Source organism: Neovison vison, chromosome 12 (genome assembly GCF_020171115.1).
Source record: "Neovison vison isolate M4711 chromosome 12, ASM_NN_V1, whole genome shotgun sequence".
NCBI lineage: Eukaryota > Metazoa > Chordata > Mammalia > Carnivora > Mustelidae > Neogale > Neogale vison.
Genome location: NC_058102.1, coordinates 131,482,099 through 131,506,501, shown reverse-complemented (window position 1 = coordinate 131,506,501; position 24,403 = coordinate 131,482,099). Strand labels below are relative to the sequence as shown.

Here is a 24,403-nt window from a genome sequence, read left to right as displayed (position 1 = left end):
GACAAAGTTGATTTCTTTTTTCTTTCCTTGTTTAAGATTTTATTTATTTATTTGACTGAGCGAGAGCAGGAACACAAGTAGGGGGAGTGGGAGAGGGAGAAGCAGGCATCCCGCAGAGCAGGGAGCCCCAGGACTCTGGGATCATCACCAGGGCCAAAGGCAGATGCTTAACGACTGAGCCACCCAGGCGCCGCAAAGCAGATTTCTGATTGAACCCCAAAAACTGATGTCTAGCAAGCGCATTCAGTGTTAATGCAGACGATCCGTGGACAGCAATTTGTGAAATATTGGCTTACAGAGTTGATTATTTGCTTGTCATTGCCATGACTGTATGTCGTATTTGGCTAGGACTGGTTTTTTTTTTTTTGCTGTAGTGCCGTATTTTGTTTGTATGTCTCTCTCCCACTAGAGTCCCCGAAGGGAAAGGGCTGTCTTAGTCACAATTATAACTTAGTGCTTAGCACAATACAGTGTTAACAAGCAACAGAGTGAGTACTGCCTGTGTAATCTAGCTATATGACCCTGGAGGACTTAATCTCTCCTAGCCTCAGTTTCCCCTTTTATGCAATAGTGGTAGTAACACTTACGTGCTATGGAAATTAGCTTTCAGGGTGTGTATAGTCTTTAGTGTAGTAAATTACATACATTATACACCCACTAAATGAACACCGTTACTATTTTGGTGGTGGTTGTGTTACAGAAGCAAAAAAATAATGTCTGAATGAATGAAAACACCTAAATTATGATTTTACCATCCAAATTCAGAAATATGTATTTAGCACTTCATTCAAAGTCTTTGCTTAATTGTCTAAAATACCATTTTATATTTTGGTATTTTAATGAAATAAAGTGAAGTAAAATCATGCTTTGGGCTTCTTCTTTCCCATAGGAAAACAAAGAAATCGCTTGGAACCAATGGATACCATATTTGTTAAACAGGTTAAAGAAGGAGGACCTGCCTTTGAAGCTGGATTATGTACAGGTGCTGATACTCTTCTTTAAACAATACTTTTAAATTTCTTTTCTACTTCATTTCGTCCTTCTTCCGTATTTCATTTTCCATATTTTTATCTCCTTCTGTATGTTTTTTTCCTGTGTCTTCACATCACTTATTACTGTTTTTGAGACCTAGTTAGCTATTTGTTTCTTGATACCCGAATGGGTGGGTTTGGACAGAAATAACTTAAGATAAATTATAAATTAGTAGCACTGTTGGTTACCACTTAGATAATGTACTCATGGAGGCCCTTTTAAAAGCACCTGTTTAACATACTTTGAATTTTGACTAGGATTACAAAATAGCAAAATCATGAAGATATTTATGGACATAACTGAAACAATCTTGGATCTCCCAAGTTCGCGAAGTGCCTTATCTGCTAGAGGTGAATTAATTGATTTGTACTATGGAGAGTGACTTAAGTCTCCAGTGCGAGGCAAGCCCTGCTTCTTCTGTAGGGTTCCCTGCCTGTGGTCTGGTAGCTAGTCAGCGATATGTGATTTTAATAAAACCTGAGCAGAGATTTAATACACACACTAAAATAGTTACTCTTTTGTTTTTGAACATTAAGTAATTTAAAGTGGGAATTAGTGAAAAACTATGTTTTACTGCCTCTTGCATAAAATGTAGTGTTTTCAGCTATAAATACTGTAAACAGCGGATGTCGTTGCTAAGATTTACTAGGATGTGTTAATTATCTCTTTTGTCGTGGTTCCAACCTCCGATCTCATTAACATGTATATAATTCCAATCTCGTTCCAATCCCATTAACATATATGTAATGTATATTAGCATCCATATGGGATTCCGTTACTTAACACATTATCATGTATATTCTAATCCTCACGAGATCAGGAAGATGTGGAGACACTGTGATAAGCACACAGAAGATACTTTTTATTTCTTTTTTCCAGTTTTTCCTTATCTTTTCTCTCTCAGTCTTTTCCTTTCTGCCCCCCTGAGTTCTTATTGGTAATCCAAATGCCCTTTTCTTTATTAAAATGAAGAACACGTTAATACACATAAAGTCAAAACCACGTGCATACCCATATTTCAGTTTTATAATATAGCACTATTTATAGCATATATAACATATATGCTATATATTTATATATGGATATTTATATACATATATATGCTATAATACATCGTATAGAAGTGACGGAATAGACAGAGGAATAACTAGGAGTTCTGCAACTCAGAAAACAAATGATAGGGGCATAAAGAGTATACCCATGGTCACTTAGTGATACCTTTTAAAGTTTCTAAATTCATCATTGACAAGGGCTCTTAAGACATAAGCTATATTTCATCAGAAGCTGAATATATTAAAATTTAGATTCATGTTTGTGAAAGACATTTTAAAAAACAGCGAGCAAGAACATATAGAAAATAAGTACATTATTCAAGGAATATTTCAAAAGTAGTCAGAAATGACCTTTAAGGAATTCCTGATATGTTTTTTTACTCCTCTTTGAAGGTGATCGAATTATAAAAGTCAATGGAGAAAGTGTGATTGGAAAGACCTATTCCCAAGTAATTGCTTTAATTCAGAACAGGTAAGATTCTCAAAATATGATTTATTTTGGCCAAAAATGGATATTTATAAATCAGTGGAGCAAGCTGATTCAGTATAGTCTTGTCTATATCCTACAATGGGATGGGGAGCAGTGGGACTTTCCCAAGTGGGTCAACCATTTGAGAATTGTCAAGGACAAGGACCTGGTTATAGCTTACTTGGTGCTTTGCTTCAGCAAATCTCTCAGATTTGTGATTAAAGTCCTTTAGAATCCAAAAGCAACATGTTTTAGATTTACCGTAAATTCCTCACTTTTGCTTGAAATGACAATTAAATTTATAATTTGTTATAATAAAAGTATAAATAAATGCACATATATTTTATTTTAAAACCTCTTACTCAGATATCTTTATTGATATCTTATTGAGTAATACTCTTACTATTGAATAATACTCTTATTGAGTAGTATTCTTGGCTCAAATTTATTCATTTGTTTTAACAAAGACAGCAAGAAATTCTCTTTGAATTCATCTGTCTGCCTATGTGCTACAGAATGATTGCATTTTTGAGCTCTCAAAGCAAATAAATATGTACAGAGTAACTGGGAGACCTTAAAGATAATTTAGTCCTACTTTCTTTTTACCACACACCGAGAAAATTTTTCTTAGTTATAAATAAATAAATTGAAAGCCAAAGTGGTTACCATGTTGAATTCCTGTCAAGAACAGGCCTTGACTGGGGTCCCATTGCCTGGATCATCCCATTGTAATTAAATTCAAGTTCATTATTTTCTGAAGACTTATGAAGTTTTTATAATGATGTCTAAAACAGTTCATGCTATAGTCTAAGTTATTTACATGAATGACCTAATGCATTGTCATTTTTATAATTAGATGATGTGATTGTGATTTATGGCTCTCTTGAGTATTCTTACTGTTTTAATATATAATGAAATTTTTAGAGAAAGCAAATCTTAAATCTTCCCTCTAATGTTGGATTCTAGGTGTTCCTGACAATGATCCCTATTTGATCTTAAGTACTGAAGAAAACAGGGGCCTAGTGAAGAATTTAAAGTCACCCCAGAGGCAGTGGGGAGATCACCCAATTTTTTTTCCCCTTAAAATAATTTAGATCATCATAGATACACTGATATGTTTTATCAACCTGTAATTTAAGGATTTTTTTAGTGTATTTGTTAAACATCTTTTCTTGAAAAATAATATTTTCCCAAAGTAACCATAACTTAATCTTCGTTTTCCTCAAAATCCACATTAATTTTTTTGTTACTGGTGCAGTTTATCTTTTGGAATAATAACACTTTGGAATGACAGTCTTGTTTTTTTCAGCTGATGAAGCAATTGGAAAAATAGAGAAACACTATTTTTTCATCATCTTATTTTCTTTTAAACAATTGTGTTCCTTTTGTCTACAGTTGGTAGCAAATGGATAATGCAGCAGAAAGCCATTGAGATTCTGCAGGGTATTAATGTAAAATGTATCCTTGTAGAAGAATTTAACTAAACATCAGTATGTATTTTGTACCAACTCCAAATATTGAAATACAAGTACCTACATATTTAATTATTTATTATTATTTATTGTATATTTAGTATTATTTATTTGAACCTGTGGTTCTTATGGTTTACTATTCTGAGCATTTATGAACCTGATAAGGGTTCAAATCTAACAAAAAATGACACTAGTAAAATTATTAGGTTTTGTTTTCTTTTTTGTTGTTTGGTTGTTTCTTAATCTCTTGATTGTATTGGGGGAAGAAAAAGCTAATTGTTAGAGTTAGATACTGACTCACTTAACAGGGATAGTCCACTCTCCTTGCGTTTTCCAAATGTAATACCAGATCAAGACTGGTATAATTTACCCCTTTGTACTTTTTTAAACCTCGAGAAACTTCTCTGTCATTTTTAACTGGACAGTTTATAGTACCAAAAGAAAGTGAGAATGTGAGCTGTTTCTGTAAAGACTCTAAAATTACGTCAGAGAAGAAATCAAATAGTTGAGATGCTGTACAGTTTTTTTAAATGAGTCATTTTGATAGTTTTGGTGGTAAACTCCAGTTCCCTTCACTTGTGAGGCCAAGAGGGACTATTTTAAAATTTAGATATTTAATATTACTTGAAATGTTAAATTTGAGGATTCTTTTGTTATTTCCATGTGAATGTATTTTTAACTTTATAAATAGTGAAAATATGTGGTAAAAATTTACAGCTTTTTCTGTGACTTGAATTAAAATAGTAAATAAATATATACTGAGGAGTTTTATTCCAGGAGTATAAGTAATATACTTCATGTTCCTAAATTAGAAACATGTTATAAAGAAGACTTGCCTACTTAAGAATAGTTCAAACTTATGTCAGGATGTGTTCTTTTCATTCATAGTTAGCTTTATATATGAAAGTGACTTCTTTTTATTTTAATGATTTGGGCTTGAAAAATAAAGGCTAAAAAAAAATTAAATTCATAAGCAAGTTTAAAAAATCTTTCTGAGCAAATCATCTTTTTTTATGTCTTTTTGATACACTTTCACGTCCCCTAAAATAATTTTTATGTTCAATTTCAGTGATACAACATTAGAACTTAGTGTTATGCCAAAAGATGAAGACATTCTCCAAGTGGTAAGTTTTATTTACTCAAATATGCATTGTTCTATAGTCTCAAATGTTAATAAAGATCCTTTAAAGATGGAGGGGGACTGAATATAAGATTCTGGAGGGGGGAAACCCCTCCAGTTCATTTAGCAGAGTCTGGGATTCTCGACATTTTACCAAAAGACAAATGAACAAACAAAGAACTATTGACAGTTTTTACAATTAAGTGACATAAGAATGTTTTATGTGTTTGACAGTGAGTTTCTGTTGTTGCCGTTTGGAATGAGATTCCTAATGAGTTTGCCCCAATGTCGCATCCTAGGTAGTCATTTGAGCAGAAGCCAAAGCTCAGGGTACAAGTGTATATCCCCAGGAATTAGAATCTTTTTTTTCTTATGAGAATAGAAATTTTATGAAAGCCATTTCTTAATTTTTCAATATGTATGACTGTAAATTAACTCACCAAGCAGTTTTGGAACAGTATCAGTTCATTCTATCAGAAGTAAGGTTCACAGTGAACGAGTCTGTACCAGTGTGTCAGGGTCTTCAAGAGAAAATTAAACTATACGGAAGATTTTAACATTTTAGCCTAAATTTTTTCCTCATTTTTAGAAAGAAAATGAACAGAATCCTTGACTCCTTTGTTGAGCTTAAATATTGCTGAAAGTAAAAAGAAAGTAACATACATAGAAATTGCATTCAAGAAAATAATACTTTTCTTCAGTTGCCTTTTGTTCAGTAGAATAAAACAGCATGAGCAAAACCTTTGAAATAACACATGAAAGCTGACCACTCGAACTAAGAAATGGCAGTGGCCACTGAAATTTGTGTTTTTAAAATTTTTTTTAGCAAATAATTTTTTTTTAATTCAAGTACAACAGGGAACTCAAGGAATCTTTGTGGTAGGAATGGAAACGGTAGTCTTCTTTTTTTTTTTTTTTTTTTTTTGTAAGCCATTAGTTTGACTTTAGTTCAACATGAGTTCTAAGTAATCTTCTGCAAACATTTTTTTCACAGAAATATCATTAAAGCTGATCCTGATGATTCAGTGTATTGATGCAAAATGTAATTAACTGAAATCCATGGAGATCTGCTTTGTGTTTTCAAAGCATGTGGATTTTATTTAGGAATGGCTTTTTAGGGCTAATGGACCATCAGGGGAGGGCTGATTTTAGGGCTAATGAATTATGGCATTGGGGAGTCTCAAGAAGGTGCAACTGACGGGGGGTGTTTTCCTGGGCATAGAGAACCTGCCCTGATAATTCAGCAGAATAGAGAGCCGCAGACATAACCACTGAAGGCAGCGGGAGTCACCAGATTAGAAATAGATGAGGGAATCAACTCTGGTGTTCCTCCTACACAAAGGACTAGGAGAGGAGGCACAGGTGTGGGGAGGCTTTACCTTGAATCCTCGTTGGCAATCCAATGACTCAAAGGCAGAATGCGCTTCCAAAACAGGACTGTTTGCTCATCTTCACTGGACTCTTGCCTTGCCGAGGTGAAGGCACCGGTGGGATGCTGTTTACCACAGTGCTCATTTCACAGCACGGCTGGCACTGTCCTGAGCTCCTAGGGCAGGAATCGAGCCCAGAACTGCCATCGCAGCCTGCTGTGTGGTCGATGAAGAGCAGCGGCCCTGAAAGGAAGCGTTGTCTAATTTCGTGATCAGTGGGAGAGAAGGTTAATTCGTCTGTTGTGTTATGTTTTAGTTAAGATATATTTATTTCAAACAAAGGCAAAATACAAAGTGTTGCAAACACAGGAAAAAATTGGCTCGCTTGAGTGGCACAGACACACATCTTCTGAGTTCATTAGTAAAGGGGTCTAGTAAAATTGTGACAACATTTGTTTTTCAAACATGTTATTTGAATTATTTTAAATCTTTAGAGATTACAAGCATATGCTCTCAATGATACAAGAAAACCTCGCATTTAACCCCAGCCTTCATTCATATTTGAATGCACTGTAATTCACAAGACTATCAAAGGAGTGTATGTAATTAATGCCTACTACACATTGTTCCTAAAGGACAATAGGACTTGGCAACTTCTTTTTGGCATCAGTGGTTTTAGCTGGGACATTTATGAGGGTCATTTTTTTAAGGCTATTATACAAGACAAAGAGAGTCTGGGATTTCAAAAACCATATGCAGAAATTCTTCCCTTTAACAGATTCTAGGGTTAAGATGTTCTGTAAGGGCCTTCAGTACTTATGTTGGTCTGTTACCCATTGGATACGCTTTTAAAGACATGTACTGTGAGGTTGAATATTCATCGTAAAGAAAAAGTAAACACAAACATTTTTCCGGCCGTTGTGAACGTGGTTTACTCGAGCGGAGGCTTCTTGTAGTTTGTATGTGTCAGTCTGGGCAATGGCGGGACCGTGTGTCGGGGACTTTTCTTTCCCTGAAATGGAACCAGACAGTTCTAGAAGTGCTCAGTTCCTCTTTGAGAGGTGGCTTGGAGAATTGAATTTGGTTTAAAGTTTGACTTGTGTAAGGATAAGTATATAATAATAAATTTCTACTTACAGATAATTGTGATATAATATTGAAAAACATGAAATAAAATTAAGAAATTCATTCTGGTACCACACTAGTGCTGGTAATAATGTTCCTGTTCTTGGTAGCCTCATTTGCTAAATCAACATATATTTTCTAGATTAACAGTGTGAGCAATATATTACGTTCATTTTTAGTCATTTTTGTATTTTACAACAATATTTTAGAATCTGATATCTTAGTTTCATGTTTTTAAGGTATTACTACAAAATAAAAAACACTTTCTGTTCCATTTTCAAGGAAACAGAATGGTTTCCTCACCCTTTTGAATGTTGACTGTGCATGAATGAAGTAGCCACCACCTTGGGGCGCCTGGGCGGCTCAAGGGGTTAAGCGTCTGCCTTCAGCTTAACCCTCATGATCTCAGAATCCTGGGATCCAACCCCACATTGGGCTCCCTGCTCAGCAGGGAGTCTGCTGCGCCCTCTTCCCCTCCCTACCGCCCCCCCCCCCGTTTTCTCTCTCTCTCTCTCTCCCTGAAATAAATAAATTAAAAAAAAAAAAATAGCCACCACCCATCAAGTCACCTAAATAGTGATATTGACTAAAGAAAACCCTTCCTCGAATGGGCTTACGGGAGAACTGAGAGCTGGCCATTCTTTTCAGTGAACCCATCACAACGTTATTGTTAAGCAACTGACTCAATGGACTCAAAGCTGAGTTTTCAGCCGATCGGCTCTGATAGCTGTAGAGATTCTTGGGTGTGTCTAGTGTTTGGCCGGGGCACCCTGAGCCTGCTTTGTGCTGTTCTGTGTCAGACACAGCAAGGCTAAACAGCTTCTCTGGGATGACAGAAAGAAAGCAGTGGCACCAGGATGTGACCTGAGGCGGGTCCTAGACTAAAGCCTGTGACTTTCAGCTGGACCACAGTCCTTGTTGCCATTGGGTCCAGGTGAGGACTTAGGTGGCTTAGCACAGTCACCGTGTTAGTAGGTGCCGAGCTCTTGTTCTAACTCATCTCTGGACCCTCAGTCCAGTGCTCTGCCACTCTGTAAATACATCATATAAATTGGAAAATGTAATTTAATTAAAGTTTTTCTTAAGATTTATTAGAATTACTTTCAAAATAATTATTATGTGTATATATTATATATAATATATATAACATTAAGTTCCATAATCAATATATATTGCATTTAAAATTAGGTAACCATTTGTCAAGTGTGCATGAAGGTGGTCCTGCCTTGAGTAGGGAAGCAAGAGTAGGAGTTCTGGAGGTTTCTTTCATATTTTGCAAGTTTGTGTTTGCTTTGTTTGTTTTAAAATCAGTTTTTAAATAATTATAAGAATAGTTATGAGCTTGATAGAAAAGTTACAAATAATTTAGAAACTTATATAGTAGGCACACTCTCCCCCTTTTCCCACACCCCACGGTGGCATGTTTGGCATGTATTTTATTAGGCAGACAGACATGTAATTATTTTTTATTTTATCGTAAGTAAAAATGGTATTAAATTAATAGGTCAGCCTGTTGAAGGTGAAATGGTAGGGAGGAATTTCAATCTTACCAACTTAGTTACTCTGCAGGGGTTTTTTTGTGGGGTTTTTTTTTTCTGTTTGTTTTTACCATTTATTTGACAATAATTATGCAATAATAATAGTATTATAATAGTAACAGGCATGATAATAGTGATTTTGATGCAACTCCACCAAAACCGAGCTTGAAGATTATTTTGGGACTAAGTTACTGTTAGATAACTGTACAAAGAATCAAGATCCAGACTGTTAATACTAAATTTTATTTAATATGCTCTTTACAATTTTTACTGCAAATGCAGAATTCTTTTTTTGCTTTTGAGAGAGAGAGAAAGGAGTAACCCAGGCCGGGGGCAGAGGGAGAGAATTTTTTTTTTTTTTTAAGATTTTATTTATTCATTTGACAGACAAAGATCACAAGTAGGCAGACAGGCAGGCAGAGAGACAGAGGAGGAAGTGGGCTCCCTGCTGAGCAGAAAGCCCAATGCGGGGGGGTTTGATCCCAGCATCCTGAGATCATGACCTCAGCCAAAGGCAGAGACTTTAACCAACTGAGCCACCCAGGCGCCGCCAGAGGGAGAGAATTTTAAGCAGGCTCCATGCCCAGACCACCCAGGACTGACCCATAGTCAGACTAATTTTTTTTTTTAATATTTTATTTATTTATTTGAGAGAGAGACAGTGAGAGAGAGCATGAGCGAGGGGAAGGTCAGAGGGAGAAGCAGACTCCCCATGATGCTGGGAGCGCGATGCGGGACTCGATCGCGGGACTCCAGGACCATGACCTGAGCCGAAGGCAGTCGTCCAACCAACTGAGCCACCCAGGCGTCCCCAGACTAATTTTTTTTAAAAGATTTTTTTTCTTGAGAGAGAGAGAGAGAGAGCAAGAGCAGGGGCAGGGGTAGGGACAGAGGGAAAGAGAGAGTCTTAAGCAGACTCTGCACTGAGTGCAGCTGAGGGCTCGATCTCATGACCCCAGCCGAAACCAAGGGTCCGTCCCCCAACTGACTGCGCCACCCACGTGCCCTGAGAATGAGGAACTTTTAAACAGATAAACAGGCTGTTTTTTACTGCTCATGAACTGTGAGAATAAGGAAATTCAGTCAAGCTCTTGAATGAATTCATGTTTTATTCATCTCAATTATATCTGCTTACGTTAGACAGAATACTGTCTGCGTAGAATATTCTATTTAGTTAGTCTGCTGTTAATGCATGGTCCCTGTGTGTGTATGTGAGGACCCACTTGGCATAACTTTACTCAGAAATGAGTAATCCGAAATGAGGACCCACAAACATGGGCGATTTAGTATTTAGAGCTGATATATAGGAATCTTAGAGATGTTCGAAATATGCCAGATATCTTTTCAGGTTTTTCGTTGTTCCTGTCATATACCTTCCTTATCCCCAAATTTGAATAAAGGCGGTATCTCTAAATTATTAGTTCTAAAACAGTACTTCCCAGCAGAAATTTCTAGTTGTATGAAAACCCCTGAGAAAAAAAATGGGTTCTGTGGCCGAATAAGCTTGTCATTTCCCTTTGAGTCTAACAACGTACATGAATGCGGGAGAGGTTTTGAGGAGTCGGGAAGCCTGCCAGTCCGTCCTTCGCTACATCATGGAGCAGAGAGAGCGTGCTCTCCTCCTCCTCCTCCTCCTCCCCCTCCCCCTCCTCCTCCTCCTCCTCCTCCTCCTCCTCCTCCTCCCCCTCCCTTCCGGGTGATGCGTAATAAAATTACACAAACACACTGTGGGAAACACTGTCCCAGAGTGTTCACTCACCCAGACACAATCTCCCTGGCGTGGAAAAGTCTTGGTGTGAATACAATCAGCATCAAAAAGACAGTGGCATATAACCCAAAATGTGGATTTTGACTATATTCATGCCTTAAAGATATCACAGCACGCATGCTTTCTTGAATCTACTCATTCAGCTTTTCCACGCATCCTGGCTTCTCTGATATTCCCTATCAATTTTAAAGAATTCCTCTGGAAGTAGTATTTTTATGTCCACCCAGTCATCATTTTCTTAAGCCAGTAACCCAGGGCAGAAGGTACAGGAAAAGATCTGAATTTCTGAGTGAAACGTCCTTAACGCAACAGTCATCCTTTCTCTCCCGATCCTCGTGTCCGGACAGCCGCGGTCGCTGACAGCTTGTGGTGGTGCTCCGATGTGCAGGGGAAGGAGGAGGTTGTACTATTTTAAATGCATGATAGAGCATTCGTTTCGTCATCTGGAAGCAGAGCTGGAAGAAGCTCAGGGGAGATGAGAGGCATCAATGTTGCTCTCGTGGAAGGGAAGCTTCGGGGCGCATCACCGCACAGCGGTGCCGAGGGAAGGAAATAGCCGTTAGGAAAGCCTGTCACCACACGTATTTTGCTTTCAGAAACGGTAGACAGCCCAAATAAGAACCAGATAAAAGCTCGAGAAAAAGATGCTCAGAAGGATACTGAAGTTACTCTTTATGCTCCACTGCCCTTTACTTCTCTTGGTACCTTCCAGAGTAATCAGTATAGATGTATTTTTAGCTTGCTGTTTACAGCATCAATATGACAACATGATTCTGTCTTTATATCAGTAAGCAGCTTCTACTATGTTTTCCTATTTTCTGCTAGCTACAGTTTACAAAGGATGTCACAGCTCTGGTAAGAAATGCACAGAAGCCATTTCCTTGCTTTTTTTTTTTTTAAGTTACGTTCTATAGAGATTTGTAATAAGCCAACCTATTAAAACTGTCAGTTTGCTTAGAGAAACCCTCCATAGTATGATGTTAATCTTACTAATTGTGGACTGTGTTTGTGATATCTGATTTTCTTTATTTTTTTTTTGTTTTTATGTTTGATTTCTTTTGAATCCTGTGCATAACTGGTGTTAAAACATAATAACATCTACCTATATGTGGATTTTTTTTTTTTTTTTTTTTTGAGTATCTCACCCTCTCTCTTTCCCCGGGACTTTGCTGTTGTGTGTGTGGCTGCACTTGAGCTTTGCAAGCTTAGATGTCTAACGCAAAGACAGGATATGATGATGGATGTGAATTAAGCTTGTTTTGATTAGGGGAGGATATGTAACATGATACTACACCTCAGTGTCTCAGATGCTGACCTAGTCCTCAGTTACTATCAATTAGTTCTGTTTTATTGTGTGTCTGTCTTTAATTTCAGTTATTTTCAAGTTTTGAAATACCTTGCTAGATAGTTTTATAAATAATAGATAGAACAGAATTTGAGCTGCATGCCTGCCTGTTAGTAATAGAGAAATGCCTCCTCCCAGTAAGTAAAAGAGACCAAATAAATGTGTGCACTATAATTTTGCATTAGCTTAAAATAAAAAATAAAAATTATATACAGAAAGATGAATTACGTTTTTTCATAATTTCGTGCCTTTACTTTTCATGCTCAATTTAAACATGCATGTTTTCTCTTATTTTTAAATATTCAAATTTTTGAAATATTTGAATATTTTAAATATTCAAATATGGCTTAGGACTTAATTTATCAAAATGGCTTATTTTTAAGGAAACTCGGTAATCATTCATTGACAAGACACTGCTCAGTATGTCACATTTAACTTGTGCTTACAGTAAAAATATATTTGGTTAACGTTTTTAATACCTTCACCCTCACTCTGGCAAAAGATCAAAATGTTCTTTTGCTGAGATTTATCAGGCAGCCATTTAACCTGTCAAATGCTGGAAGATCATAAAATTTGAATGGGGAAGATTTTAGAAGCCAAAGCTATCTCTAATTGGCTGGAGGGATAAAACTGGTGTGTCTCCATCTTTTGAGAAAACAGGCAGTTGTAATTAATATCGTTGCAAATTCTCCAGTTTGATTTCGGAAAGGCTAGCCCTTTTCTGAATGTGTAGCGCATCCTTACGTTGTGTTTGCATGCTTGCTTTAGCGAATGCCACTTAGGAATAAGGTACGGCACCATAAACCAAAATGGTCCATTGCAAGAATGGAAATTGTTGTTCTTCTTGTGAATCCTAAATGACACTTTTTTCTCCTTTGCACGTAGGCGTATTCTCAAGATGCCTACCTGAAAGGCAATGAAGCCTACAGTGGCAATGCCCGCAATATCCCCGAACCTCCACCTATTTGCTACCCCTGGCTACCATCTGCCCCCTCAGCCATGGCACAGCCAGTGGAAGTATCTCCTCCAGATCCATCATCGAGCAAACAGCAAACCAGTACCCCAGTCCTGACGCAACCCAGCAGGGCCTACAGAATGGAAATACAAGTGCCTCCGTCTCCCACAGATGTCGCAAAGTCGAACACAGCAGTGTGTGTTTGCAATGAAAGTGTAAGGACTGTTATTGTACCTTCTGAGAAGGTTGTAGATTTGTTAACTAATAGAAACAACCATACAGTTCCTGCACATAGAACTGAAGAGGTGAGGTATGGCATGAGCGAGCAGACCTCGTTGAAAACAGTGTCCAGAACCACTTCCCCATCCTCAGCGATTCCCACCGCCCATCTCCTTCATCAGACTGCAGGCTCCAGATCATTGGAACCTTCGGGAATTTTACTTAAATCTGGCAATTACAGTGGACATTCGGAGGGAATCTCCAGCAGTAGACCTCAGGCTGTGGATTCGCCTTCCGTGTCTGTTAATCACTATTCTCCGAATTCCCATCAACACATAGACTGGAAAAACTATAAAACCTACAAAGAGTATATTGATAACAGACGATCGCACATAGGTTGTCGGACAATTCAAGAAAGACTAGATAGTTTAAGAGCAGCATCTCAGAGCACAGCAGATTATAACCAGGTGGTACCGAACCGCACTGCTTTGCAGGTACGACGTCGAAGCACCTCCCACGATCGAGGGCCCCAGTCTGTTCAGATCCGGCAGCGCAGTGTGTCCCAGGAGAGGCTGGAGGACTCTATGTTAGTGACGTATTGTCCACGAAGTGCATCTCAAGGAGCCCTGACCTCTCCATCTGTTAGTTTTAGCAATCATAGAACTCGTTCCTGGGATTATATCGAGGGACAGGGTGAAACCTTAGAAAACGTCAATTCGGAGAGTCAAACGCCCGATTCAAATGGAGAACGAAAGCAGACCTACAAGTGGAGTGGATTTACTGAACAAGATGATAGACGAGGGATTTATGAAAGACCCAGGCAGCAAGAAATTCACAAGCCTTTTCGAGGTTCGAATTTTACCGTGGCTGCAAGCGTTGTGAATTCCGATAACAGGCGAATGCCTGGCAGGGGAGTGGGATCTGTGTCTCAGTTTAAAAAAGTGCCACCAGATCTAAAACCACTGCAGTCCAACAGAAACTTTCCAACCACTTGTGGAATGTCACTGCCTCGAGGCGTTTCGCAAGACAGGTCACCTCTTGTGAAAGTCCGAAGTAATTCTCTGAAAGCGCCTTCTACGCATGTCACAAAACCATCATTTAACCAGAACTCATTTGTTTCTGTCAAAGACCAAAGACCAGTAAATCACTTGCATCAAAACAGTCTGTTGAATCAGCAGACATGGCCGAGGACCGAAAGTGCCCCCGATCACCAGGTGGAGCCCGGGAAACCCCCCTCTCTATCTGGAGCTGCCGTTGCGCCTGCCCCTCAGACCACGGAGAACTCGGGCGCCTTGGATTTAGAATTATCTGTCACTCAGAGAAGTCAGGACTTAACTCTCCGAGAGGCTGACATTCAGGAGTCAGATACTTTAGATAGTAGAGAAACTGTCGTCCTCAGAGAGAAACCTCCATCCGGTCGCCAGACACCACAGCCTTTAAGGCATCAGTCCTACATCCTGGCGGTGAATGACCAGGACACCGGGTCGGACACCACCTGCTGGCTGCCCAACGACGCGCGCCGCGAGGTCCATATAAAGCGGATGGAGGAGAGGAAGGCCTCGAGTACCAGCCCACCGGGGGATTCCTTGGCTTCCATCCCGTTCATAGGTGAGCTCATGGGTAGTCCGTGGCTACTGTGTCAGATACGTTACACATCTTTCCAGAAAGGTGGTCTTTCTAGTGCAACAGACACAAAAATTTTACGGTGATTTTTAAAACATTTGTCCTGAGTTTCCTGAACAGTGCTAAAGCTAGAGCCATAGCTTTTTACCCTCAAAAATGATGTCAGGTGGCAGTTTTCCTTTTTTATTTTAACATTATCTACTCAATACTTTACTTTCTTTCTTTCCTTCCTTTCTTTCTTTCTTTCTTTCTTTCTTTCTTTTTTTTTTTTTAATGAAACAGACTTCCACTGTCTGGGCCAAGGGACCCAGCAAACCAAATGGTACCTAGTTGATGATCCTTCTGAATCAAAAGCCAAGTTGAATGGTTTTAATAATTAGTAATCAGTTTTTATTTAAACTGTGCTTTTGACTTTCTTATTTCCTATTTCTTTGGGCTGAATGAATAGACCTCTTCGTTGTCAAGGTACTTTGTTTTGGAGTAAATCTTGGGATAGAATTGGAAAAAATAACTCGAATTACAACATGTGTCCCAGTGTAGAGGGCTAGTATGTCCCCCTAGGTTTGCGGCTGCTCCCACACACCCCAGGTGTACTCTCCACAATGCAGCCAGTGTGGTGTTTTAAAGACGGAAAAATCAGATCATGCCACTGCTCTGACCAGACCCTCTGTTTACTTTCCCCATCACCCAGGGTACAATTCCAAATCCCGCTGTGGCCTGCAGGGCCCTCTGTGGTATGTGCCCCCCACCACCACTCCGCCTCTACGAGCCCGTCTCCCGTCTTCGGCTGCCCCAGCCTCCTTGCACTTGTGGGACCACGCCAGGCATGCCTCGGGGCCCTGGCACTGCCACTTCCCAGCCCCGGGACACATTTCGTCGAGAGTCACAAGACTCTCTCCCTCTCTGCACTGGGGTCTGAGCTCGAGTTTGACCTTATCAAAGCGGCTATTCCTCACCAGTCTGTCTGCAGTAGGTACCCCCCCTACACACACGTACACAGCACCTGACATCCTCTGTCCCCGTCTGCCACTTTATTTATCTTCGGATCACTTATTTCCGCTGGATGTATTTTTTGTTTCATGTTTCTCTGCAGAGCTAGAATATAAGCTGCCTTAGAGCCAGGCTCTTAGATCTTTTGTCCGCTTTTGTAGCCTCAGTACCCAGAGCACTGGCTGGCATGTAGCACACACTCAGTAAATACCGGCTGAAATGATGAAATGATGGGCAGTGGTAATTTTTGAGATGATGGTTAAGTATATAGCAAAATCAAAAGAAGAGTTCTCAGGGTAGTTACTGTGCAGCTCCAACGCGTAATCCGCTAACAGGCTTATAGTGTGTGTCCTTAGTATTGTCTTTAGTTTAAGCTGTAGAGAGGTTAAATGACTTCCCTAAAGTGACACAATTAATAAGCAGTAGAGACTGACACTTGGCCGGCTGATTCAGCCTCCTCACAGAGCACAGCTCCAGAGGGTGCCATGTACATAGATGCATTGTGAAGAGCGCCCCCTGGAGTTGTGGGACGCAGGGCCTTCTTTTGAGGCCAAGGCGGTACTCGTCCTCACCCCATTACCCTATGAGTTCATGAGGAGTTCTCCGTAATCTTACAGTATAGTGTGCTTCTCTTTGAGCAACATTTCAAGTTGCTCAAAGAGAAATTTTCTAAATACACTGTTGGACTGTCAGGCAACACTATCAAAGTCAGCTTTTGAGAAAGTTCTGTGGAACTTCTATTTTTTATAAATAAGATATATGCAGGTTGTAAACATTTGTGGGGAATCTCAACCTAAATTGTAGTCATATTTATATCCATACCCTTAAATCTAACCTCAGAAAATAGAACTTTGCCCAAAATGGAACCTTACACATCATCTAGATATTTTACACATCATGTAGAATTAACTGGGGACTAATGATTATTTTATGCTTTTTTTAAGAAGAAAATAAAAGAACTTTTAGATTTCATTAAGTATAAGTTCCATAAAATAAAAGAAACTTTTAGTCAATAAGAGAACGTTTAGATTTCATTAAGCATAAGTTCCATAATTTAATCACTATCGAAATCCTTTTATTATTGAGCTTTAAACTGTTATCTGACCCATAGGTGTTTCTCTTTCCAATCTATTTTTTAAATTATATATACGTGAATATATATTATAACATATAAACTGTGAAATTTTATTATATATATACGTGGGATATAGATCTGTAATTTTATATATATATAAAACTGGGATAAAACATCAACATTGAAATGGAGTAAAAGAGACTATTTGCAATGTTTGCCGATATATTTCTATCAATTCCATTTGATTAAGGAGGAAAAAAAATTAGTGATCAAATAAACTGAGAAATGCTGGATTTAAATAGCTTAACAGGTTTTGTTTGTCTTTACTATGGGACTCTTAGAATCATAAACATGCTACTTTGTATTTCCCAGGTGTATTTTCTCTTTTTTTTAAGATTTTATTTATTTATTTGACAGATAGAGAGCACGAATAGGCAGAGTGGCAGGGATGAGGGAGAGGAAGAGGGAGAATCAGGCTCTCTGCTGAGCAGGGATCCTGAAGCAGGGCTCGATCCCAGGACCCTGGGATCATGACCTGAGCCGAAGGCAGATGCTTAACTGGCTGAGCCCCCCAGGGCCCCCCAGGTATATTTTCTAACACTATTTTTCATAGAAGTATTTGACCATGAATCCTTTTATTTAGAGGATCTCTGTTTAACATATATCATAAAACACACTTCAGAGAATATACTTGATGCCTTCTCATGGAACCTTTAATTAAAAGGAAAGAAAGTAGGTTTGCCTTTGTATTATCACATTCTAGAATCTTATATTCTGTGATTTTAATAATGATTTTATATCATTTGAAAACATTCCAGGGACACCTGGGTGGCTCATTTGGTTAAGCAGCTGCCTTCGGCTCAGGTCATGATCCCAGTGTCCTGGGATCAAGTCCCACATCAGGCTCCTAGCTTGGCAGGAAGCCTGCTTCTCCCTCTGCCTCTGCCTGCCGCTCTGTCTGCCTGTGCTCACTCGCACTGTCTTTCTTTCTCTGACAAGTAAATAAATAAAATTCTAAAAAAAAAAAAAAAAATTAAAAAAAAGAAAGAAAACATTTTAGATTAATGCAATTAAAAAAAAAAAAAGAATTAAGTGCTTTGGCTTTATTCCCAAAATACCAGAGAATGGAGCCAATTCATTTGTTTAGTCATTTATAATAGAGAGCACATGGTATGTCTTACAAAAAGAATATTTCCCAACATTTTGTTATACATTTAATGTCTAATATTTCTTTTGGTTCACAAAGATTTAGAGAAATGAAAATAAACCATTTTATTTGTTTTTAAATTAGGAATATCAGTCATGGGCAGTATTTTCTTTACCCCCCACAGGCAGTTTATAAAGCTTCATAGTAAGTACTGAAAATAAATTTTTACTTCTTTTATGAGTAAACACAAAACAAAATGAGTAATGAGTTCATAACTAATTTGACATTTACTAGGAGGATTTAAGATGTATTCTACAATCTGAACTTCCTACATTTCTTTATACTACTCTTATAATTACTAATATAGAGAAACTATAGCTGTATAACCCACACTCAGATTTCATTTCAAATTCATTTTCCTCCCTTTTTCTTGCTATTTTTTAAATTTTGTTTCAAATTTTTAAAATTTCTTGCTGTATCTTTAATACTCTGTTCTCATCTCAAAGTTGGCCCATATGCATGTACTTAGCGTTAGCCTATGTAAAATTGAATTAGATTTGTACAGCCTTACTGGTCCTGCCTTTTTAAACCAACTTAGCAGGTTTAAAGCTTGTGAGATATATATGAAATTTACCCAGCAGCAGTGGGAGTGGGTGAGTGTCCCCTTACACCCAGCTTCTCCCTCTAGGAGCTCTAGTCTCCTAATGCCAGTGGTGATATTACGGGCAGTGCACCGAGTGCCCGGCCATTCTTTGATACTAATACTTATTGAGTCTTTCTACAAAGCATCTGATCTATAAAGACAAAAATTATACTCATCACCTTACAGTCTTTTTCATCTACCGGCATTCCCACAAGATGTGACTCCATTGGCACTTAAACTTTTTAAAATTTTTACTTCTGTTGAGTAATGGGGTGGAGTTCATTTTTAAATATAATAGCAACAACAAAATCCCCAAACTTCTGTAGTACTTTATAACCTAACAAGTATTTCATGTACCCATCCTTTTAACAGCCCGGTATGGAGTGTAGGTCAGGAGGTAGGTGTGTATCCATAAAGGAACCACTTTATAAAGTTAAGTCGTAAAAAAAAAAAAAAAAAAGTTAAGTCGTTTGCTCAGGGTTTCTCAGCAGGTAACTGGCAGAGTTGATTCTCTGCTAGCTCGGAATCTCCTATTCTTTGGACAATGCCCTAAAAATGTGCTACAATTTAAATCCTGGCTTTCACGCTTTTATTTTTTTAAAAGATTTTATTTATTTGACAGACAGAAATCAGGAGTAGGCAGAGAAGCAGGCCAGGGGTGGGAGGGGGAGCAGACTCCCTGCTGAGCAGAGAGCCCAGTGTGGGGATCGATCCCAGGACCCTGGGATCATGACCTGAGCCGAAGGCAGAGGCTTTAACCTACTGAGCCACCCAGGCACCCCCTGGCTTTCACTCTTTTAAAGCTAAACCCAGAAACTAATTCTACATTCAGTATTCACCATTCTTAACTCAGACTTCGTAAAATTGAATTAGCCTCTTTTCAGTAAATAAATGAGTGTGTTCCGAGTTGTTAACAAAGCTCTTCCCCATGGAATAATTTTAGATGCCCATTTACCTTCCTTTGGTAGTAGCATTAGCTTTTATCCCGAACTATTTCAAATTTATCTGCAGCACACCTTGTAGAATAATATACTGAATTATTTAGGGGAAAAAAATTTTTAACTTAGCTCTATGAAAACTACAGAATTATTTCCCTCAAGTTAGACTTTCTCGATTTTCAGCTAGTTCTAGTTCTTTCATGTTGAAAACAGCGCTAATAGTAATTACACTCTCAGCTACATCTGGCAGTTTAAAAAAAAAAAAAAAAAGTCCAAACCTTCAAAAGCCCCCTGACAGATCCCTGGTTTAGAAAAACCTACAGGTATTTTAAATTACTACACAAATGATCATTTTACACCCTTAGTGGATTTATTACTATAGACCTCTTGGCCAGAATTGACCCTCCTGATATTCCTCGTCCAGTTACGGGACTTTATAGGTAACAAACTCAATATCCAGGGAAACTGAGTGGCTTTCACACAGTCAAACAAGACAGGACCCCCTGCCCAGTCTTCCCTGTTCCTCATAGCTTGCTTCTTTTCTGTGTGAAGATTACTCATTTGAAAGAAAAATTGGTGCCTCTTGTTTATTGACTGTTTTTAAAGTAACTGTCGGATTTCTTGAAATGACTACTTCCAGCATTTGTCAGCTAGTGAGCTGGGCCGATTTTCATACCCACGTGCCCCCGCCCCAACACACACACACACAGAATCTTAAAACCTTGAGTTAACCCGTCTCATCTCTGGGATGGCAGGAATTCAGCAAAGTAAATGGAACGGTTATCTGTGGTATGTCTAAAAGTGGGCTTCCACTTGCCCTCTTTAAATGTGGATCACTTGCTGTGCAAACATGTTCATGCTGTCCTGTCCGCTCGCCATCCAACCCCAGCACTGACCACGTGGCCACGCACAGCCCCCGCTCGCTTCATCTCCCCCCTTCCCGGTCCCTACTGTCACGACAGTTTGTCTTCGATTTACGGCTCCACTCCTTTTCCCTCAGCACCAGCTGCCAACTGGTAATGGCAAACATGCATAAAGCATCAAAATTCTCCTCCCTTCCTGATCTTTTAAAAAAAAAAATCATGTCTCTCCTGGGAAGATGGAGCATTGGATTTTTGGTGATGAAAATAACCAAATCTCAAAATGACTTTCACAAAGCTAAGTGTTTACCTAAATGCATGTTACTGAGCTGATTAGTAAAGAAGTTTGGCCATGATAAATCCTATTATGATAATGAGTTGAATTATTATTAAAAAATGGGAATATTTGGACCAGGTGATAGGACTCTTTACCAGTTGATATAAAATTTAATAGGACCTACTGTTTCCAGAGCTCTGTTTGTAACTAATGAAGAGTTTCAGTAAGTAGAGATCTGACACTTGATGATCAGAGATGAGAACCTCATGTTAATATATTACTGGCTTATTTTTTAAGCATTCTTTCTAACCAGACCTCTTAAATTTAAGGTGTGTGGAGTTTCTTGAGCACGTCATCTTTATCAAACCCAAAACTTTTCCACCCGATGTTGAGTAACTAGTATTGCTATTAATAGGGTAAAGTAAAATTTTCCTAGGGAGTTCAGTTTTTTAGAATGACTTTATTTCATTGTGGTTACATTAGATTAAATGTATCACCAAAGAATAATGAGTTGTTACTTGTTAGTCCATAAGAAAGAGCTCATGCTTCCCCACTGGAAGGAGAATTCAGCCTGATGTAACTGCTGTCCATCCCCTTTGATTTACACTGAGTGTAAATATCTCAGAAGGCCAGTAAAAAAAGACAGTTTTCCCATTTGAATTTCTTTGTAAGAAAAAGAATCATTTGCATTATTTTATTCTCCTTTTCCTTAAGGACAAGGAAAAAATCTCAAAGGTTTTTAAATACATATTTTGCTTGAGGGATAGATTGACTTTCTAGGTCATTTGTAGTCAGTGTCCCTTCTTGTGGACTTGGAACAGAAGCAGTTTGTTCAGTCCATACTTTTAGTAAAAATTATATAAGCACACTCATGCTGTTTTGGAAATATGCCCAATGCGGGGTTTGAACTCACGACCCTGAGATCAAGACCTGAGCTGAGATCAAGAGTCGAACACTCACCTGACTGAGCCACCCAGGCGCCCCTCCATATACATTTTTACATTAGTCACCATTTCTTCCAACTTATACTCCTCCCTTTGCAACATACAGTTTATTCTGAATCGTGTTTGAATATTATGATGTTAACATTCCTTAAATGATAGTGCAATTTGGGGAGGGGTAGGGTTACCTCTTCCCAGCAGAGGTGAAATGAAGAGCAAAGGTACTTCCAGGAATGGACTGTTTAGCCACAGTCTACGCCCCAAATTCCAGTAATTTCACTGAGTTTTATAAAATGATCCTCAACTATAATTTTAAAATACAAACTACGTTGATGTCATGCTTTCTTTGCATAATTATTTGAATGGTGAGAAAAATTCCCCATAACCCAGCTCGTTTTAGGAAAGGCCCGTTGTGCTCTGTTCTAACGCGCAGCTCTGGACAGTACGTCTCATGAGGAGTCATGCTTGTTTGTGAAGGGGAACTGGAAACACTCTGTGTTCTATGTTTGTGTTGGTTGGAATTCTCTTGATGACAAATGATAGTTTTTTTCATATTAGCTCATGCCAAAAAGGAATGTCGGCTCACAGTGAAAAAGTTTTGGGGTAGACCTAGTTCTGTGCATGGCTGGATCTGAAAACTCAAGTGATTTGGCATCAAGATTGGGTATCTTTTTCTCAGTTTTGATTTCTTCATTCTCAGATACTTTGTCTCCACATGGTAGAAAAGATGGCCTCCGGCAGCTCAGTTTACTGATTTTTATAGTTCTTGTTCCTCAAGGAAGGGAAGAAAAAGACTGTACTTTTTTCAGTATCCATATATCAAATCCAGTGGAGAGACTATGACTGGTCCTGACTGGATCAGCTTCTTCGCCCTTGGCCCATCACTGTGGACTCAGTGAGCAAGGGCCTCCTGCGGAGTCAAGCTTGGCACATCCACAGAAAGGCGAGCACTCTGGTAGCCTCGCTGAACCCCAAAGACAGAGATGGGCAGCTAGCAGCATCCATTCTCTGCAGTCATCTTGCAGAAGATGGAGAGGAGCAACCAGGATAGGAACATCATGAGATGAAAGTATCTGCCAGGTTATGAGATGAAAAATAGCTGTCCAATTTTACTTGGTTTTATTTTGTTATTTCATTAGTAGTCAGGTTTTCTTTCACATTTTTATTAGGCTTTTGCATTTCTTCCATGATTTGTCTTTTCATGTGCTCTGCTCTTCTGTTACGATTTTAGTTGTTCCTATTCATACGAGCTCTCAATGTGTATTAGGGCTTCCATTTTTTTCTTTGTTGTTTGAAAAGCAATTCTAAGAGTTACACATAAAGTTTTACAGTATGCTTAACTGATTCTGTATCTGTCTGTATTTTTCTTTTTTTTTTTTTCTAAGATGTATTTATTTATTTATTTGAGAAAAAGAGAGAGAGTGGGGGCAGGGGATAGAGGACAAGGGAGACAAAATTCCAAGCAGACTCCATGCTGAGCAGAGTCCAACGAGGGGCTCGATCCCAGGACCCTGAGATCATTACCTGAGCCAAAACCAAGAGTCGGATGCTTAACTGACTACGTCACCCAGGTGCCCCTATATTTTTCTTTTTTGTGAAATCTTATAGATGTTCTTCTGGAATTTTAATTGAAAGAGATAACAGTGAAATTTTTTTTATTCAGGTATGAATCATCAGCTTAAACATAATAATTTGTAGTAGTCTCCCTTTGGAAAAAATCCAAATTGAAACATGGAGTATATATTTTCTGTGAGAATTCATTCTTTATCTATTTTTGGAAGACAGTATTTTCCAAAAATGAAATAAAGATTTGGGGCATTTAGGTCTGTCCTTTTTACAGATGAAGGAAGAGTGATCACTTTGAATTTGAATATATAACAATTTCAGTGTCCTCTCCACCTTTTCTTTATTGTGAAGCGCTATGGGGCTCTTAGTGAATAAGGGAAATTAAGGCCTCAGATGTTCAGTCAGTCCTTGGATTATGTAGTTCAGGAGGGATTATGCCACTTGATAATAGCAAGTCTACAGCCTTGATAGTTCATAACTGTGTTCTGTGTCCATTACTTAACATCTTAATGTAGTGTGTGACATGCCTCAGAGATGATCAGTTGTTTTCATCTGACAGAATATTTAAGTTTGATGATTAAAAATATAGAAATTTGTCGAAAATCTGACTGCCCCCTGGTTTTCTCTTTGGACAACTTAATAGTGCACATTTTCTTACAGTGGAAAATGAGATAAGCCTGAATCATTCTTGTTTGCACATGGTCTACACATTGGTGATCATGAAAGCATAGGTTAAAATTAGGGCTTTAAAATTCCAATTAATCATCACAACAACAATAGTATTTTTAAAATAATGGAGGGTGCCTGGATGGCTCAGTGGGTTAAGCCTCTGCCATTGGGTCAGGTCATGACCTCAGGGTCCTGGGATTGAGCCCTGC

At 38.6% G+C, this 24,403-nt stretch overlaps 1 protein-coding gene across 1 annotated transcript in view; it reads left to right on the top strand.

Moving 5' to 3' along the window:
• The window catches only part of ARHGAP21 (Rho GTPase activating protein 21), a 135,327-nt gene that overhangs the window by 83,412 nt on the left and 27,512 nt on the right, over positions 1-24,403 (top strand). Inside the window, 5 exon segments of the mRNA XM_044228132.1 lie at positions 890-982; positions 2,478-2,556; positions 5,095-5,149; positions 11,772-11,801; positions 13,177-15,073. Of these exon segments, the coding sequence (XP_044084067.1) occupies positions 890-982; positions 2,478-2,556; positions 5,095-5,149; positions 11,772-11,801; positions 13,177-15,073 (2,154 nt within the window).